Source organism: Megalobrama amblycephala, linkage group LG12 (assembly GCF_018812025.1).
Source record: "Megalobrama amblycephala isolate DHTTF-2021 linkage group LG12, ASM1881202v1, whole genome shotgun sequence".
Taxonomy (NCBI): domain Eukaryota; kingdom Metazoa; phylum Chordata; class Actinopteri; order Cypriniformes; family Xenocyprididae; genus Megalobrama; species Megalobrama amblycephala.
Window position 1 is genome coordinate 21,838,957 of NC_063055.1, and position 21,266 is coordinate 21,860,222.

Below are 21,266 nucleotides of genomic sequence, written 5' to 3' on the forward strand. Positions count from 1 at the left end.
CAGCATTGCGTGACTATGTGTATTTAGTGTGTATCAGCGTTACCTGTAGATTTCAATTTCTGTAGCCACTCCACAGTTCCAAAGTCTTTTGCTTTTGACTACGGGTGAATCTCTAGTTGTCACTAATGATTGTTATTTTGACCTTTCTGGATTACAATCCGCCATCAAAATTATAAGTTTAATTATTTCAGCTGTTGTGAGAAAAGGCTATAAATGATCCGCTACAAGCAGCATCCTCACGACATAGCTACTAGCTGGGACTGCTTCCTTTCTGTTTACAGACATGACGTAATGACGCAAAGATGAACAGCTGCATGCTCGAATTTCCCGTGGAAACCCACCAGTACCTCTCTTATTATAAAACATCATTACAAGCTTACCGTTGTGAATCAAGCTAAGGTAAGGAGATAGTTTTGAACATTGGCTGGTTATATACTTGCTCAAAAATTGATTTTAGATCATTTTTAACCCAAACAAGTTACGGACTGCAGCTTTAAAGTACATTAAATGTACTACAATCTATGCAGCAGAAAGGGATTCAAAATACAAGTCTGCAGTCTTTACCTGACTATGAAGTCGAACTCTGACCCTGCCAGCATCAAGACTCCTAACAGGGTGGAAAACGCTCCATCCAACACTGGGGCAAACATGTGCTCAAGTGCTAGAACAGCTCTTTTGTTCCTGTCCCCGATAGCTGTGAGGAACGCCTGAGAAAAAAAACAAAAACAAATGTGATGAATATGAATCACCCAGATTATTAAATTCTGAGTGCTTTAGCTATATATAGTTGTAATTGTGAGATAAAAATATGCAATTTTGAGAAACAGTCGCAATTATGACTAGCGCATTAACTCACCAGTGCCACGTGGACGGTGAACTCCACACCGATGCCAACAGAAGCGATGAGGATGACGACAGGCACGGCGCTGAGCTTGATGCCGATCAATCCCATCATGCCGAACAGCTCCACCGTCATCAAAGACAGCACCAACACCTGTTGGAGAAGACCGGCAAACATAAATCCATCATCCTAGTTCTTTCCTAAAACACAAGGAGCCATACTTTACATAGATTAAAGTAAAGTACATTTCGGGTTAGATGGGTCAGCTTAGATAAAGCGCTGTGGAATGTGGGAAAATATCTGCTCTTCAGACGGGCTCTTTTGCGACGCTTTCATATGGAGCTGAACTTGGGCTATGAACTGGTGAAGTAAATGCCATAATCAGCTGATGAGTCTTGGGTTACTGGGGGCCCCCGCTGCCTTTGAAGAGGGATGAAGAGGACAGAAAAAGGGCAAATGGAGGGGAGTTTGGGGGCTGGGAGGGTTGGCAAATGAAAGGGGGGGTCGAGCATTGCGGAAGTAGGAACGTATGGAGTTTAAGGGGGCCGCTGGTGGTCTGGAACAAAAGCGCAATGGTAAAAGCTAAAGCAGGGCTATAACTTTCCCTTTCAAGTGTCCAGTAAAGCAAAAGAATGAAGCCGCTATCCTGTCAGACAGAGTTGGATCAGTCAGATGGCTTAAACACTGCCCCTAATAAAACAGAAACCATCAAAAAGTGGCTGACAGAGTGTGGGAAAGAAAGTTAGGCATCACGAATGATATAAATGCTACATACGCGCACATTTCAACAGGAACAGCAGGTCTATTTTATATGTGGAGTGATATAGTTGCTGTGGTAACCTCTCATTTCCCCATTTATTTTAGAGAAATGTCTCAAAAAGCCTCATGTAGACTAAACAAACTCGCTCTGACAGTATAAGATAAACACAAAGAGCAGGGCTGTAAAAACACACATTCTCTTCAGCTATTCCTGCCTGCCCTCCCCTGTCTTGCTCTAAATTGTGCACATTTAATTACTTCCAAACCTCTTGTACATCACAGTTCTTCACAGAATAATGAAGAGGACGTGGTGAAAGCTTGTTTATACACTTGTGAATTCATATTTAATAAATTCAAAATAAATTAATTAAAAAAGATATCTCTCCTGTCTGCATTAAATTTGAGTAACACTGCAAGGTTTGTGAAACTAAATGTTTATTAGATATTCAAAGATTTGTTCAATGATATAAATGAGTATTTGCTGAATGCTGGTAAATAAGAACATATTATAGTGTTTGCCTTTCTGTTACTAATAATATAAAAGCAAACGCTATAAGGGCCGTTCACACAGAACACGTTTTTCTATTCTTTTTCATTGTTTTTCTATGTAAACACACACTAGACGGACAAGTATGACTGTTACGCATCGCGTCTCACGTCTTTTGCAGTGCCTCGCATGTGAGCGCAGCGTTTTTAAGATGCTGTGTCAAGTTAAAGAATTTCAACTTTTACACACAGCGCAGTGGAACAATCAGAAGAACTCGGAGGCGGGGCAAGCGTTGCAAGCTTCTGTTTACAAAAGCAAGTTGGCATGGCAACTGTTTTAATTGAACATGGCGGAGGAGGCCATAGCCAGTGCAAATACTTTCTTTTTTTCCATGTCAAAAATATTATCTATTCTGCTGTTTGCCTATTTCTATTATTTCCGTTATAGCATCACGTCTCAAAAACGCGTCTCAAGAACCTCGCGTTCTGCGCTGCGCTTTTTTAAAAACCATTCCTGCGTCTCGCGAGTCAAAGATGCATTCTGTGTGAATGAGCCCTAATACTTTTTCGTATACAGTTTACTTTGTTTACAGTTCTATTCAGTAACATATTAGACAGACTGTTAAACAGAGACTAATGAAGATGGAGAATGGGAGCACTGTGTGCTCAGGTGCTGCCGTTCTCAGGGCCGTCAAAATAAAAGTCCCGCTTCCAACACATCGGCCAAAAAGAAAAACTTGTCAACCGATGCCGATATTTAAAAAACAAATGGCAAATATCGGCCGATATATTGGCCTTAGTGATATATATGTGTCAACCACTACCTGTTTCCACCTCAGAGTAAAAAAAAAAAAAAGAAAAAGAAATTAAAGGTAATTGTGAGATTTGTCTTTTTATGAGATATAAACTAAAGTTGCAATTGCAAAAATATACTCAATTTTGAGACAACTAGGAGAAATATGTGCAATAGTGTTTTAAAGATGGTATTGAGAAAATAGTTCCAATTTTGAAATATAAAGGTCACAAGTATTAACTATAAAGTTGCCATTGTGAAATATAAAATGCACAATTGCAAAAAATAATCACAATTACCTTTCATTTTTGAAAAAAAAAAAAAAAAACTGAGTAAATAGATATTAATGGATGATAATTTATGAATATGAATAATTTTAAAAATTAGCATTAAATATAACCCTAAGATGCATGTACTGAATAACCGAAAAAAATATAAATATATAAAATATATAAAATATATATATATATATATATATATATATATATAATATAAAAAATATATATATAATATAAAAAAACCCACACATATGCAGCATGTAATGTTTTATTTAGTTATCTATATATTTATATCTGTATAAGACCTGTTCACACTAAGTCCAGTGTGACTAAATGCCACGAAAGTAAACAATATTTGCAAATATTTTTAATAGGTTTGTGCCAAAACTACTTACACTAAGTCTGACATCTCTAAAAAATGTTTAGATACATGAATTAATTTTTTCTGCATGCAAACAATTTTTAAAAAGCCTAACCCCAAACTCCACCTAAAAAAACAACAACAGATAATTGCAGTATGAAGGAGTTCATAGAAATGTTCTGTTTCATGCCAAAAATTCAGACTTGGGTTTTACAGGCCTTGAATGTACATACACAGATAGAGCCATGTCTGTGATGGATGCACGTGCACACAAAACCCTGACACATCTTAAGGAGAAACTTACTATGATTCCCGCAGTCCAGGGGTTGAGCAGGAAGACGGCGCACACTAGAAAGGTGCAGGCCAGCACGACGCTGATGGACAGCAGGAGCCAGTGACGCAGGCCTACGTACTGCTCCCAGAAGAGGAAGGGGTAGCCATTGGGGTAGCTGGGCAGGCCCTGACGGCTGTAGTTGCTGCAGATGGCGCGGACACTCTCGATGGCCTCCACGAACTGTGGCGTCTCACGAAGCCCGTTGAGGTAGAAGGGAAACTGTGCATATTCGATGGGCTCAGCAGCAGGAACTGCAGGTGAAAAGACAAAGAGGTCCATGCAAAAGAGAGAATTATTAGTACATTTTACAACAAGCCACATGATCTGCTACTCTTTCAGAGTCGTAGTTAGCATAAAGGATGTCTAGCGTTCTCAAAGTAACAGACTGCACCTATTAAACATGTCGATTTCTTCACCGCCCCAGGAGGAAAAGAGGGCTAAATTACCAGCTATCAAATCTCGACATGCAGCCGAGTGTCAATCCTGACGATGATCTGCTGTAATTATGTTGTCAAAAATCTGCACTGAAATATCCCACCGCTCCTCTCCGGAAAGAACACACACATGCGGGCGACCATCAAACGTTTGAGTATTGCCAAATTCATGCTGACAGTTATCACCTGTCATCAAAGCTTGTGCGCACTGCAGGGCTTTCAGCAGCAGGCCTGGAATGAGTCATCACTCCGGCTACTGGACTTGGATAAGCGGCAGTCTTAAAACCACAAATAAAATCAGAAGAATGTGACCCAGAATGACTAGCGCTCCGGAGGTGTGTGTGAGAGCGTCTGTGAAGGGCGTGTGGGTGGAAGGGAGGGAATATCTGAGTGTGTGTTCCTGTGCCTGAAGGGTCAGGCAGGACCACTTGCTAAACATGCTTTTGCCCCGTTATAATCTCCACTATAAATTTCCATCAGGACGGGAGTTGGATGTCTGCCAGCCTGCTGTGGGGGCTCCGACTCGGAGAGGCCGTTTCAGCTTGTTATCCAGTCACATTTCCCCTGAGCGCCCACTGTGTACTGCACACACACAATGTACGCAAGCTCACGCAGCCGCTGTTAACTTTAAAAATACGACTACAAATTGAATAAACCCACTTTCGCTGTCTGAACTTCATAGACGATACACAAGTCATTCATTGTGGAAAAGCTCAGTTGAACATTATCAACCAAATATCAAACTTCCTTTGTAACAGAATACATTTAATCATATACTCCTAGTCTTACTATCAACAATACAATGCATGTTTCAAATCTATTTATTTATTTTAACATTTTATATAGAATTGTTCTATACAGTATTTAATGCAATTACATCAGAAGTAACTGTAATTAAATTAGACAAAATTGTGTAATCCCTTACTTTATTTGTGACCAATGCTGGCAAAATGAGTCGCAAGGAGCAAATTATCAAAAATGAGTTAATATTATTTTCACATATATTATTATGATTTGTTGGAATCTGACCAAAAATGACTGAGCTACACCTGTTTGAAGTCAATAGAGTCAGCAAAGTGAGTTCCAAAACAAAATCACCTAGCAACCAAACCTTAAAATCCCTGGTAATGCCACCAAATTTGGCACAAACCAAGTCAAACCCCATATCTATAGGAAGAAATATATATTCAACTTTTTTTCCATAATTTCGCAATTGTTTGATTAACATTAATGAAACAGACAGCCTATAAGACCTACTGTTTCACACAGATCTAATATAATGTTACACATCAGATGTTTTTCCCCAACAGTTAACCAAACATTCACTTACGACATTACAGATAATGTTTGTGTTACTCGCCAAGTCAGATATTTTTGAAATACTGTAATTCTCTGTATTTGTGTATATTGGGATCATGCACTGTCTGAGGCGTCTTTGTGCGCGCGCTTCAGATCTGTCAATCAGTGCGAGTAAGATAATTTTGTTTACATCAGCATGAGTTTGAAAATCACATTTCATTGGTTCAGACTCATGCCGTAGGGAATTCGCTATGAATATTCATAAAGTAGGAATGCTGCGTTTAACAACGATACCAAACTTGTTCTGAGGGGAAGCACCAGTAGTAAGCAGAGAAAAACTGCATTTTTCATGATCAAAGAAAAGGTATTCCTCTCAGAAAACGTACAAATAAAGATACTTTTAGATGTTTAATTGCTATTTGGAGCATTGGGATCGCTAGACGAGGGCTTAATCCTATATTTAATTTTTGAATATCCTGTTTTACTATGAAATCGGTAACATTACAGAGGTAAAATGTGTTGTGAATACCATTTCATGTTGACTTTATCATTTAACACAAAAAATGTATATCCTAACAAATACGACCTGAATAAAGGAAAATCCACAAAATGACAGCAGGTTTATTCACAGGTTTAAGATGTCTAGTAACCAAGTAATGCATTAATGCCATCTGCTGCTGCTTGGGATGAAATTATTGTGCCCACAAAGCATAGATGCTAAGGAAAACAGGATAAGATCAACAAAATTTAGCATATTAAAATGCTGTCAACTAAGTTGGACACATCAACTAATTGTAATTATTTGGCACCTTGGACTGGTGATAAATGAATCAGAAAATACTCACTGTTGAGTCTGCTGACGGGAATGGAGTCTGTCCTGTCATGGAGCCACTCGGGAGGGTGAGGACGGATGTTGGCCTGGGATGCGGCATAGGCCACCGGGTCATTGCTCACCCAGGCAGATAAATAAATATAGAAGGCGTTTGGGTTGATGATTCCATCGGCACCCACCAACCGCTGTTTGGTTAGCTAGTGATTAAAAAAAAAAGAAAGAAAATGTAAAATTAGAAAATGTTCAATCAACATGGTTTGTCCGCTAACATTAAATATTTCTAAAAAAGCAGATACATCAATATATGTACTATATAATCGAGCATTGTGAATGCCCACCAGCACTGCTTCTCTGCTTCTCGCCTAGCGCTAAGCTAGCTACCTCCTGTGAAGGCAAAGTCATTATGGCATCACACTCCATGCCATACATGCTTCTCGAGAAAATAAATCTACAGTCTCCCAGTCAGGAGTTGGGGGTCAGTGTGTGTGTGTTTGGGGGGGTCAGGGTGTGTGGTGGAAATGAGAGTGAGTGAGAGAAAAATTGCTTGAGTTAGTGTAACAATAAAAAAATTGGCCGGAGTCCCTGAGCGCGTCTGTGTGCAGTTAACCTTGCTGTTAACACTGGAGGAAATGCCACCCAGCAAATGGAGGAGAGCTATAAAAATAACACAACATCTGTACAAATGTTGCAAACACTTGCTTCTCCTGACCCCTATGGATACCCACAATGCCTGGCGCCACAGAGGGCTCCTGCCATGAAGGCAAAATAGGGTTTTTGATAGCACAGTGAGCTACTCAACAAAAGTAAAAAATTTAAATCAAGTAAAACTGCCTGCAAGGAACAAAAAAACACATTAGATAAACCTGATATTGACGTGGAAGGATTGTGGATGCTCTCATTCTATAACCGTCCATTTAGAATTTAGTACTGCAAGAATCAATGGGGCTAAATTACATACTGTAATCTGTTGGAGTAATATAACCCGAACTTTAAAATGTTTTAAAGTGAATATTGTTAATTTGTGATCATTTGCTGCCATGGTTTGTTCATTTGTCACTTCTAATTTTGCTATCTATCTATCTATCTATCTATCTATCTATCTATCTATCTATCTATCTATCTATCTATCTATCTATCTATCTATCTATCTATCTATCTATCTATCTATCCATCCATCCATCCATCCATCCATCCATCCATCCATCCATCCATCCATCCATCCATCCATCCATCCATCCATCCATCCCCATTTTTATGTTATATCTTTGCTGTTACTATATCTCTGCAATTTCTCACAATAATCACAAATAAAAAACATAATCACAAAAAATATATATTAGATGAGGGGAAAAATGTTTGACAGTACTTTCAATTTAATAAGAAATTAAATGAAATGTAATTTAATTACAAAAAAAAATCTAAAATAAAAATGTAGACTAGTAAGAAAAACTGAGAGACAACTGAGTAATTTCAATTTAATAAAACACATATATAAAATAAAAAGTTAATTTTGTATTGATTTTCTGTTTAATATATTTTAAAATGAATAAATATAATAAAAAATATAATAATACATTTACTATCAGTTGAAAAAAAAAGGAAGTAGTACAAGTTAAGGTGACCAAAAGACAGGCAGCATGTGATTCCCACATCTGTATACACTGAAAGGGGACATGGCAGCACTTCCAAGAGAAAGGGAATAAGCGAGAGGCGGGAGAGAAAAAAGCGGACTTGGATTCCAAAGATCTGGATTGCATTAAGCAGCAGGATGCGCAACAACTGTATGTCTTCAAGCTGTCACGGGAAGCACACAGTGCAAAGCTGGCGGCCTCCTGGCCCACTGCCGTCCCTCTTCCCTCACAGGCAGAGGAAATGACATCACGGGGCCGCACACCAACACAGATCGGCTGGCTTTTCTTTCCCATTCAGCTGGCAATGGTTCAGCAAAATAATGACCACTTGAATACAACAAAAATGCAAATCATTTCTGGTCTTACGTGTGCATTGCCAATTACCCGACAAGATGACACACTCTCAAACACACACACTCTTGCTCGCAGCCGTCCGCTCCACACCTCCCCACCCTCTAGTCCCTCTGGCATGTGGTATGCTTTGTATTTTTCATATTTTTGCTCTCCTCTTGCCTGACATTTCATGCTGGGTAGCAACTGGAAACTGTTAATGTGTTAACCTGTTATATTTTTTTGCCGTTGTGTGTGTGTGTGTGTTTGTGTGTACGTGCAGTGGTTTCTTTCTTGACAAGGCCCCTCTGAAGGAGTCCTGAAAAGGTTGTATAGGCTGAGCTTTAGGCCTGCAGCAAGAAACTGGAACAAATGGTTTAAATGAAGACTTAATTGCTTTTTCAGAGGCAAGTTGCGGCCCCATCGAGAGCTTTAAATTCCTCTGCTTGGTAAAGCAATCAGAGAGAGAAAGAGAGAGAGAGAATGAGGACAGACACAGACGGACATTCAGAAGCCAGGTGTGGTTCCTATGCGTGGTTATATACCCTGACACTAAACGCATATCTAGCCAAGCACCTCCGTCATCTCCAAATTTACACACACAACCAGAGATTCACATAAACATGTTGATCATGTCAAACAGGAAGAAAAGGCCAGGCCACTTTACTGTATCAATATACTTTGAGAAAAAAAAAAAAAAAAAGGATGGGGATGATAGTTGTATAATAGTAAAAAATAATAATACTACAGTTTTTAGTATTATTATCAACAATAATTTCAGATGTATATGTACATGTATATAAATATAACATTAAGAATAAATATTAGAAATCTTATATTACACAATAAAATTAATAAGTAGATATTATTATTAATTATTGATATGATTACTTTCTATATTTATTATTATTATTACTTAATATGATAGATAGATCTCAACTTGAATAAAATAAAATAAAATAAAATAAAATAAAATAAAATAAAATAAAATAAAATAAAATAAAATAAAATAAAATAAAATAAAATAAAATAAAATAAAATAAAATAAAATAAAATAAAATGTCGCCAAGCTTATTTGGTAAGCCCATAAATAAAATAAGTTTGTTAGTTTTGGTTGTGAATTTAGTTAGTTCATTTAGGTTGTGAACTCCATTGGGTGACCTGCATAATCAGTCAATATGTTTCTTAGTAAACAGTAATGTGCTCTTCAGTAAGAGTGGATAATCTGGATCTAGGAGACTGGCTCCATCACCTCTCTGAGAATCATGGGATTCAATCTAAAAAACTGGAGATGCACTGAGATGTATCTGATCTTACTCAAGTGAGATGGACTCAAGTCTAGTTTATTTCTTACCAGGTTGATGTCGACTGGCTTATCCCTGCGGCCAGTCTGCACCAGGAGTTTGTAGGCCAGGACACCATCGTCAGAGCCGTTCCTGTAGTTCCCCTGAGTGATCCTACCGGCCTGCCAGTCCTTATCGAATGCCTCCTGCAGACCTGCCGGGACACACACATTATTTTGCGGCTCCTGTTGAATAGGTTATACATACATAAATCATATTAACCTCTCCTCTCAGTCATCCCTCAACCTCTTGTTCTCTCTCTCCCCTCAACGCCAGTGGTCCGTTTCTAGGGCACAATGTTTTCTCTCTCCCTCGCCTCACTGTCTGTGACCAATTTGTCGAGCCATTTCAAACCACAATATTAAAGACAGCTCTCTCCACCCTCTCAGGAGCAGCCTTTACTGAAGCCTATACGCACATACATACACCACAGTAAACGCACACATAGAGACGCTGCCCCTGCACCGAACAAAAAAAGTGTTCCAATGAGATCGATGAAAGGATTAAACAAAAGAAAGTAAATGAAAATGGCCAATGATGTTTGAGGTTCTGGTTGGCTGAACTGACAGCAACAAAGCAAGTCTATACATGCCACCCAAACTCCGTCTGGACAGAAGTCCTTTGGTATGCCTTTTTAAAAGAGGAGTTATGAGAGAGAAAGTGGGCAAAACAAGGTTTGCTTTTGAATTTGGCCCGCCCGGGATTAGATACGGCATTCCGAACACTCGACACATGGATTTCGTGGAAAGAAGCCACTGTGGAGGAGGCCACAAGGAGAAAGTTATTGCAGGGACATGCCCTTTATCTCCCAATCTTTTTTTTTTTTTTTTTACTCACCTTCACTGCATTTTTTTCCTCCCCAGACTTTGTCTTTTTCTTTTCTCTGTTTTTAATCTCTCAATTTAAACCTCATTCTCGGATCATAATCCGTCTTAAGAAATTAAATGTGTTACAGATTTGGAGGTTTAGCAGCGTGATTGATGTTTGTGAGAAACAGATGATCTGATGATGGTAAAATTGAGGTAAAACTAGTCTCTAACGAAGCAAGCCGCTGTCTGGAAAGCAAAACAGTCTGCAAAAATGAAACAGTATGTGAAACTCCAATGTTTTTTTTTTTAGAGAAAATGAAATTGTTTATTGGCAAATGGGATGTTGGAAATTTTTTCCCTTTTTAAAAATACACCACCATTTAAAAGTTTTGCGGTTTTAAGATTTTTTTCATGTAGCTAAAGGAAGTCTCATTTGCTCACGAAAGCTGCACTATTGTGAAATATTATTACAATTTACAATAACTGTTTTCTATTTTAATTTATTTTAAAGTAATTTATTACTGTGATGGCAAAGCTACATTTTCAGTTTTTTTGGCCAGAAATCATTCTAATATGCTGATTTTTCATCATCAATGTCGAAAACAGTTGTGCTGCCTAACATTTCTATGGAAACCATGATACAATACTTCAGGATTCTTTGATGAATAGAAAGTTCAAGAGTTATTTGTTATTAAAAGTTATTAGAAATAGAAATCTATTATAATATTATAAATGTCTTTATGGTCTCTTTTGATCAATTTAATGTTAATATGTCTTACAGAGAATTTAAGAGTATTAAATTCTTCAAAAAAAATAAAAAAAAATAAATAAATAAATAAATAAATAAATAAATAAATCCCCAACTTTTGAAAGTGTACATCTAACAAAAATTATAGAGGTTTATGCTGAAAACAAGAAGAAAAAACAAACAAACAAATGCATATGTTGGTCATTATGATCTCTTCCTGTCTAAATGGGCCGTTCTGGATCAGAATGAGCTGCCATGTGCAATATGACCAGACCTTTTGCAGCTTAGTCAAAGGTCTGGCCCTTGGGTTTGGCCTCCACCAGTGGTCTCTGACGCAAGACTGATCGATCACACATCTGAATGTATTACCTTGCAGCCAATCTCTGAAGTAATGCAGCCACATGTGTGGGAGCTGGCCGTTCTCCTCCCGCAGGACGTACTTCACAGTGCCGAAGCGTTGGTGCAGCTCATAGAGCTGAGGCTGGATCTGTGCGTAGTCCGCTCTCTGGGTAACCACATACATGTTGTAGAAGGAAAAGTAGCGGAATTGGGCACGGATGAAGTCGTATTCGCCCGTCTCTCTAGGCACAATGTCAGTCAGCTCTAAACCGTCCCGGACACGGGTGGTGCCGTACAGACTGACCCCGAGTAGTGCCAAGAAGAGCAAAATTACCACCACCTGATAGGAAACACACACAAAAAGAAAGATATGAGTCAGAGTTTGGCTATATATGAAGCTACTGCTGTTTTAGTGTCTTATGACGAAGTTCTGCCCTGTTTGAGGTGTTTGTGGTTTTCAGAAGGCCCTGACTCACAAAATAACACTTACAAAACTTAACTCCAGGAGATTAGCTCATTGCTGGCATCTGTAATCCCACTTCTAATCGGATGATGCGTACAGTGAGAAAAAAAGCATTTTACCCTCACCTTTGTTGTAGGCTGCAGTAAAAACGGTGCATAATGATTCTCAGCAAATGATGCAAATGTCCATCGTGAACACGGTGGTTCCAGGCAGCGTAAACTCGACTCCCCGAACTGAGATAGCAAGTCTCGTGTGGAGCTAGCGCCATCAGGACTCTGGCAGGACGCCGTATCAGAAGCCGCTCCTGGCCCTGCGCTGCTGTTGTTGCGGTTGTTGTTGTTATTGTTGTTGCGGTTGGGGTTGGGATTGGGATTTGGGGCAAAGGGTTGGACGGAGATGTGAGAATGGGGCTCGGCTGTGGTGTAGTAGGCTTGTGTTCTGGGGTCGTACTCGGTGCGCAGCTGTACAGTGGACTGCATGGTGATTTGGGTGTGCTGGGCAAAGCTGTGGCTGCTGTAGGAGGGCGGAGGGCTGTAGCGGCTCGAGTCGGCGGAGGAGTCGCCGTACGATGCCTGCGGCTCTAAATGGATCACCCGGTTAGCACAAGGGCTAAAGGAGAGAGAGAGAGAGAATGACAGAGAAATTCAGTAACACAAAAGCACCATGTAAAGGTTGATTCTGTGTGGAATTTCCTGCAATATCAATTTATATCACAATAACACAGGAAATGATACAGAAGAGCTGGATAAAGTTGGCATGTATAGACTAACATTCACCAAAAAAGGAAGTTTAAAAAGGGATCTTAATCACTCCTCCTTTTAAGATTGGTCCAAATTTTAAGTCAGCATCATATGTATCCTTAATGGAGAATCCAATCCCATAATGCCTGCTATAAGCTCAGTTGTGCTGTGACCTACTTATATTATGCACTAAAAAATGTAATCTTTTTGTGAAGAAAAAGTAGATCATTTTGAGTGTGTAGCAGAACAGTAGACAAGTTGTGGGACGTACATCATAATTGTGACTTTAATGGGTCGCACTGTCACCTGTCAGTCATTTTACCACAGTTAACATCCTCTTATACGCAGGATATTTCAGTTTATTTAATTTACGCTACTGAATCCGGATATCTTTGGGATACTCATTTCATCATACTAAGATTTGGGACACACTAATTTTTATATAATTCTAATTTCGAATACTATGCGAATCGGAACGCAGCAATAAATCCAGGATGGTGGACGACGCAAGACAAAGTCATTCAATACCGAAAAGTATCAATATGTAAAAAATTTGATTATTTTACCCAATATTTGTGTATGCTCTGTATTTTTATTATTATTAGAGTATAATGTTGTTAGTTTCACAACATGCTAATGTCAAACTCTACTGAAATCAATTGAAAGTTGAGTTTCCTGTATGGAGCGCCATTTGTGGCGAATCACTGCCTACGTAGCATGTTCCAAATCAGTTACTTATAAGGGTTCATGACAGTTAGTATGCTGGCTTAGAAGGCAAAAGAAGGGGGTTAACAAGATTTGTAAAAGAGTTTCTCCATGATTTTCTATATGAATGGAGATGTAGCAAGTGAGCTTGTGAAAGTCCTTCAGATTTGGCAACTCGTTACTCTTGAGCGCTCATGCAAATTAATGTAAATACGACCGCAATCAGGTTTCCAGTCGAGAGCAGTTAAAGCCGAGAGGCGAGTGAGTGCTGGTGACTAGAAAGCAAGCGTTTCAACCATGGTGAAAGTTTAGGCATCAGGTTTAATTTCCTGCTGGAGTTTGGGGGCATGACTAAGAAGGTAAAGTATGTGCCTATAGCTGACTCGCTTTCTCTCTCTCATCAGACACCAAGAATGTTGCAGAAAGCAGGAGAGGCAACAGCATGTCTTATTTAAAGGCCCGCGGCCACAGACAGAGATACACATCAACACACACACGTATGCACACAAAGCATAGATGTTAGAACAGGTTGATGCTTAATTGTGTTGTTGATACTGTACTCAGTATCATAAGTCATTGTATATATTATCTGAATTAATTTGTTTAGAATATTCAATAAATCATATCAGTGTGTCTGTCCGTCTCTGCCTGTTTCACTAATGTTGAAAACAACTGTGCTGCTTAATATTTTTGTGGAAACCATGAGATAAATCTTTTTTAACATTATAAATGTTTGTACTGTCAATTTTGATCAATTTAAAGCATACCTGCTGAATAAATGTATTAACGTCTTTCATAAAATGTACTGACCTTAAACTTTTAAATGGTAGTGAACTTAAATTGTTAGTTCACCCAAAAATTGTCATCATTTATTCACCCTCATGTCGTTCCAAACCCGTAAGACTTTCGTTCATCTTTGTAACACAAATAAAAACATTTTTATGAAATCTGAGAGATTTCTGTCCCTCCATTGATAGTCCATGCAATTACCACTTCATTGCTTCAAAAAGTTCATAAAGAGATTGTAAAATTAATCCATATAAATAGAGTGGTTTATTCCAATTTTTCTGAAGAGACTGGGTCGCTTTATATGATGAACAGATTGAATTTAGGCTTTTATTCACATATAAACATTCAGCAAACATAAACAGAAGCTCAACCGTACTTGCTTGACGTTCAAGAACAATCCTCATTGATTCTTGCTGAAGCTCAAACGAGCTGCGTAACACACGAGAATGAACCTCATTGGTTCTCGCGCGTCAAGCAAGCATGCCTGAGCTTCCGTATACCATATCTGATGTGTGATTAGATTAATGTTTAATAAGAATAAATGCCTAAATTAAATCTGCTCATCATAAAAGCAATCAAATCTCTTCAGAAAATTTAGAATAAACGGCTCAACTCATATGGATTTGTTTTACAATCTCTTTATGAACTTTTTGAAGTGGTAGTTGTGTAGACTGTCAATGGAGGAATTGTGTTTAGAAGATTAACAAAAGCCATTTTCATTTTGGGTGAACTAACCTTTTAAGGTCATCATGAGAACAAAAAGGTTTATATATAGGCCAAAAACGGAATGGTATGTTTACTTGGGGACAAAACCCCAGAAGTTAGCTAACTCTATTTAGTGACATCCTTCAAAGTAAAAATGCTGAAATTATGTTTTTTTCCTGAAATGCAAATGTTTTTTTTTTTCTATTAAGGGTAGAGTTAAGCTAAGTGTATTAAATAAAATTAGCTTTGAAAACAACAGCGGTTTATGATAAGTCTTCCTTTAGCCGGGTAAATGCGTACACTACCTAACAAAGCAGCAGAAAATGTCAAAGCGGCGGTCCTCTCGGCGGTACAGGTCCATGCTGAGGATGGCAGGAAAGATCAGCAGCACCATAGCGAAGTTAAACACCACAACCACTGCAGCCTGAGAGAAAAAGAGAAGTTGCTATTAAGCAGATATTCACACTCGCACAAAATATTCACTTATAGCAACACTCGCACATCTGCAGAGGGTCTTAAGCCAAAACCCACAATGATCCCAACAAATTCAATTTTAAGACAATTATTCTCTTCAGAACAGATGAATGACAACCAAATAAAAAACACAACCCTTGCCATTCCAAAACTGAATTTGGGCTCATCCAGCTTGAGTGAAACTCACTTAAATTTCTAAATGTAAATCACATTGTTATCAATTCTCAGAGTTGTGGCTCTTCTGACCTTGGGAAACAGCCACTTTCTTTCACAGCCGATATATCACACGGTTACTAAAAAGACTCCACCGGGCCAAGAGCTCCTTACCAGTGTGGGGAAACGAGCAAGTGATTTAAAACATTTAATCCTGATTAATTTGGTTGAAGCTCACAGAATAACTAGTGTGAGAAGAGAGAGTGGATGAAGAAAGGCGACATGACAATGAGAGTCAGAAAAAGAGAGAGAGAGAGGGCAGATCGAAGCATGCCTGCCCTAGTTAGGGTGTATTTTTTATGGGTGGAGGTTGGAGCCATGTCAGACTGCCAGACCACCCAGAGAGCAGCTCAGCCTGACAGAGCCAAGACACAATAAGACAGAGAGACTCATGGATACAAAATACATTGACTCCAAAAAGTATTTGGACACACTTGTCACTGCATTACACAACAACAAAATATCAAATCTATCAGCCCTAGAGAGGAACAAAGAGAGAACAAATGAGAGAATGCGTGTGAGTGATTCTCGAGTGAGATCTGTTAGGCTTGACATGTGCAGCCGGTTTTAGGCTGCCAAAGAAACAGATAAAAAGACAGAAAGAGAAGGAGGTGCCAAAGGAACAGTGCTAAACAGAGATGGAAAAATCGAAACACAATCTGACTCATAACAAGATATTAAGACTCGAATTCAACTATAAGTGGCAATTGCAACCTATTACTTATTACACAAAAATACATGTTGATAAAGTAAATTTGGCAAATTATATTTTAATGAAAAAATATGAAGAAACTATTTTTTCCTTTGGAATAATGTGCACCAGTGATTTGTTAAAACATGGAACACACACTACCATTTAAAAGTTTGGGGTTGGGAAGAATTTGTAATGTTTTGAAAGAAGTCTCATGCTCAGAAAGGCTGCATTTATTTGATAAAAATACAGTAAAACAGTAACACTGTGAAATATAATTACAATTTACAATAATTTACAATTTACTGTATTTTCAGCAGCCATAACTCCATTCTTTAGTGTCACATGATCCTTCAGAAATCATTCTAATATGCTGATTTGACGCTCAAAAAAACAAAACAAAACTAAAACATTATTATTACATTATTACATTATTATAAAACAGTTGTGTTGCTTATTATTTTTTGTTGAAAGTGTGATTCTGTTTATTTCAGGATTCTTTTATGAATAAAAAGTTCAAAAGTAAAGCATTTATTTGAAATAGAATGTCTTTACTGCCAATGTTTATCAATTTAATGAATCATTGTTAAATAGAAGTATTAATTTTTTGTTAAAAAACTCTTTTGAATGGTAGTATATAGTCAGTGTTGATTTTATGTTGACTTTAAAGACATATTTCATTCTCAATTCAATTCAATTCAATTCAATTCACATTTATTTGTATAGCGCTTTCCATACGACTCATGTTCTATATTCAAAGGTCTTCTGAAGCCATACAATAGCTTTGAGTGAGAAAAGACAAACATTTTAAGTCATTATTGACTGAAAAGTCTCCATTCATGAGTAGTGAATCATGAACGAATTATTAACAAATGATTCATATTGTTTATTTGATTCATTGAAAAGATCTGAATCAATTCAATTCAATTCACATTTATTTGTATAACGCTTTTCACGATACATATCATTTCAAAGCAGCTTTACAGAGAATGCATGTCAACATTCTCATTCTTGAGCATTTGATTGGGCATAAATCTGTGTAGTGCAGGATGAGTCATCAATATTTTGGGTGCATTTTCCCAGAATAGAAAGACTACAAATTTGTTTGTATAAGTAAATGTTATCTATAGATCTATAGGCTTGAAATGCATATGGCAGAATGTGGCAGAAAACAAAACAAAAACAATTATTTAGTAATTTTGAGGCATTTTGCCAAAAGTGGATAAGTTGAGCCAAAAAAAGTTGAAGAATATTAGACAAAAGTTGAAGTAAACACATTTGGACACAAATGATCACATTTGTAAAGAAAATCTGAAGTAAATGTTTGGACACAAAATCTTACGTAAACACACTACATCTGAAAAAAAGAGACTGTTACGGCAGGAAATAACACGTTCGCAAAAGCAGTATCTCTTAGCCGTGAATGTGTGTGTATGTGTGTACGTGTGTGTGTGTTAACAGTGGTTTTGAAGATGAGTGTTTTCAGGCACTGCTGAACAGGTGCCAGTTGGAGCGCGCTGCAGTGAAAAACAGCGTGTGTCTGACAGATGTGTGTGAGACATCAATCCACACATCCTAATACTAGATCTACAGCACCGTATGAGTGCGTGTGTGCGAGTTTAGGCGTGAGCCGCTTCTTGCGTGTGGTCGGGCAGGCTCATCCCGCACATCATATTCTGAAAATATGCAATCATTGAACAGACACAAACACAATATGAGTCTACACTTGCAGATATATAAAGAAATGGTGTATTTATGATTTAGGATCAAAGGATCCCGCAAAGGGGGAGGCTGTCAGTAGGGTTTAGGCTGAGATTTGTGTGAGTGTGTTTGTTAAACAGAACAAGGCATCAGTGTGTAAATCTCTGCGTCTGTCTCTGTGCAGCTGTGCAGGTTGTGTGGATGATGGCGAGGTTATTTCACCTAAAGTTCAAGGGTTAAGCAGCCCAAGTGCTGAATCAGTGTGAGTTTCATACGAGGGGGATGAAGCTTCGGACGTCCGATAGAGAAAATCTTTAAACTGAATTTAGTAAGACTGCTTAAGCAGGTTCAAACATAGGTATTCAGATTTCATAGGCAATTTAAAGGGATACTTCACCCAAAAATAAACTTCTGTCATAAATTATTACAAACTCATAATAGATACTTTTTTCAGTAGAAAATCAGTCATGCAATTACAATGAATAGGGACTGAAGCTTCAAAAAGGATGTGAAAGAAAAAAGTGCTCCATACAACTCATGTTCTATATTCAAAGGTCTTCTGAAGCCATACAATAGCTTTGAGTGAGAAAAGACAAACATTTTAAGTCATTATTGGCTGAAAAGTCTCCATTCATGAGTAGTGAATCATGAACGAATCATTAACAAATTATTCATATCGTTTATTTGATTCATTGAAAAGATCTGAATCAAAATGATTCATTCATGAATTGGACATCAATACTTGTCACTCAAACATGCTAAAGAGAGCTAGAGAGGATTATGGTCTTATTGTGTATGATTCGTCATAGGGACCACTTTTATTACACTTTAAAGGCCTGTTCACACCAAGACGAATGTTCGGTGAGAAAATTTAAATGGCTGTTAAAGCATCTGTTTAGTAGGGATGTGCCTGAAGACTAATTCCGAATTCGGAAAAGCACGGAAAATGAATAATGCATTCTACTGAGCCCCTAAAGGGACATGGTTAGGCTTGCTACAGTAGTCGGTTATACATTACAGTATATCTTCACGTGAAGATAGTAAGGAGAGATGACTGACAAGACGATGTCAGAGGATTTGGTGCACAACAGCTCCTGAGCGTCACTGACAAATATCTTATCTTGTAAAATCAGTAATACCGCTGCTCCCTATACACGAGTAGCGTGATCGCGAATGTGAAAGCAAAACGCGAGTGTCCATTCAAAAGCAATTTCAATACCCCGCATACTGATAGCAGCTCCCTGATGTCCACAAATTATATACAATACAGTGATTCTCACAGGTTTGAAATATACTTGAGGTGGCAGCCACGTGGAAAATCCTCCTATTACCCAAGGCGCAAAAATGGTCTGCTACATGTGACAGACAGCAAATTATGCGTGAATTTTAACAATTTTATTAACAATATTTTTAATTACATTTTTTTATATGTTTATTTAAATTCATTTTGATACAGATAATGTTGTGTTTTGGGGGATATGAAGTACTTTTTTACCTATTTATTGCAAAATTCCTCAACTACACCATTAGCATGCATATGAAATATTACATTTTTTGAAAGAAAAAAAACACTAATGAGGATTAAAATTAAATATGAGTTGTTTCTGGATATTGATCTAGGTGTTAGGGGCAGAATTCTGCCATCTGTTGGTTGTAGGAAATACAGTTTTAGAAAAAAAAGTGTAATTACTTAATGTAATTAATTAGTGTAAAATAGAGATCCATTCATTTTTCTGGATGTGGCTAACTGCTCTTATAAATGCAATGTGGAACGAACATGATCACACAAAATAATATAATATCCCAATATAATTTCCCAATTATATAATTGCGAGAGGATGTAAAATCATTAAAACCATGCCCCGTTATCGGCTTCGTAGAATGCGTAATTTCCTTTCCGAACACGGTATTCGGATTTGGGCACATCCCTACCTTTTAGACAGACACAAATATTCGTATGGCTTCAATGCAGTATTTCTGCTTTTTTATAAGTGCCATCTACTGTCAGGGAGTGAAATTACATTTTCATTCATTTTCCTTCAGCCTGATATTTTTTTATGCATTGGTCTGAACAGACAAATCGCACGCAAAAACTGAAAGAAAAAAAAAAATTAATGCAGAACATTTGAGTTGGTGTAAACAGGCCTTAAAAAAGGTGCTTTTTGAGCTTGAAATATCCAGTCAACAGTCTTCAGAATATCTCCTTTTCTTTCCCCACAAAAGAAAAAAAAGTTGGTATGGAACAACATGAGGGAGAGTAAATGATGACAGAATTTTCATTCGACAGTCTCTTTATCCTGATTTAAGTCAGGAACAGGTTGTGGGCAGATCTCCTGCTCAGCCTCTTTGCAATGTCACTTCCACAGCCTCGCGGTCATAAATAAACCGCAGATGTGTGGAACAACAACCAGCGCAACCCACCCCCACTCCCAGATTGAGTTACATGCCCACAATGTGCACACTTAGGGGGCCGTACCACTAATCACACGCCATAGGGGGGGTTATGGGCCATGCCAGCTCTCTCAACCTGTCACACGCTTGGTTTGATGAATGAAATCAATAAAAGTCGTGTGGAGAAATCTGGAGTCAATGAAGGTATGGAACACACACACATACACAAAGAAAGAGCAGGTATGGGACATGGGAAATTTCAGCAAACATCCACTGGTAATACAAGCAAACACACAATTGCAACAGACAAGCAATTTGAACTGCATTCCTATTCAAGGAGATGGAAAAAAAATATATACACACAAACCTGTAAGGAGAAAGCTCGGAGTGCTGGGATTGGAATAAGGGCAGCCATGAAAAATGCTGTGACATTACTGATGGAGGTCAAGGCTACACTAGCCCCAGTCCTCTTCAGACATTCACCAGTGCGGTCCTGAGGAAAAAAGACAGAAATAAACATCATGCAGTCATCAAATCCACAGCAAGAAAGAATTTTATTCTTCCCCCGGAGTCTACATATATATTAGTCAAGGTTTCTTGCACCCAAAATTTGTTGTGTATTAGCTTTTCATGTCTATTTTCCAACTTCTCTCTGACCCTGAGAATTAAACTAGCTGTTTTTGCTACTGTATCTCAGACTACTGTAAGTAAATAACCTCTGTTATGATTGGCATGTGAAATGAGTAACAATGTGATTGCCAAGTTGCTGAATACGCA

At 38.1% G+C, this 21,266-nt stretch overlaps 1 protein-coding gene across 2 annotated transcripts in view; it reads right to left on the reverse strand.

Moving 5' to 3' along the window:
- Positions 1 to 21,266, reverse strand: part of ptch1 (patched 1) — a 66,077-nt gene that overhangs the window by 13,622 nt on the left and 31,189 nt on the right. For both annotated transcript variants that reach the window (XM_048209662.1, XM_048209663.1), the window contains exons 12-20: positions 20,857 to 20,982; positions 15,325 to 15,443; positions 12,206 to 12,689; positions 11,648 to 11,957; positions 9,733 to 9,875; positions 6,431 to 6,614; positions 3,823 to 4,103; positions 857 to 994; positions 565 to 707 (exon numbers count right to left, since the gene is read on the reverse strand). In XM_048209662.1, coding sequence (XP_048065619.1) covers positions 565 to 707; positions 857 to 994; positions 3,823 to 4,103; positions 6,431 to 6,614; positions 9,733 to 9,875; positions 11,648 to 11,957; positions 12,206 to 12,689; positions 15,325 to 15,443; positions 20,857 to 20,982 — 1,928 coding nt within the window. The remainder of the gene's footprint in view (positions 1 to 564; positions 708 to 856; positions 995 to 3,822; positions 4,104 to 6,430; positions 6,615 to 9,732; positions 9,876 to 11,647; positions 11,958 to 12,205; positions 12,690 to 15,324; positions 15,444 to 20,856; positions 20,983 to 21,266) is intronic.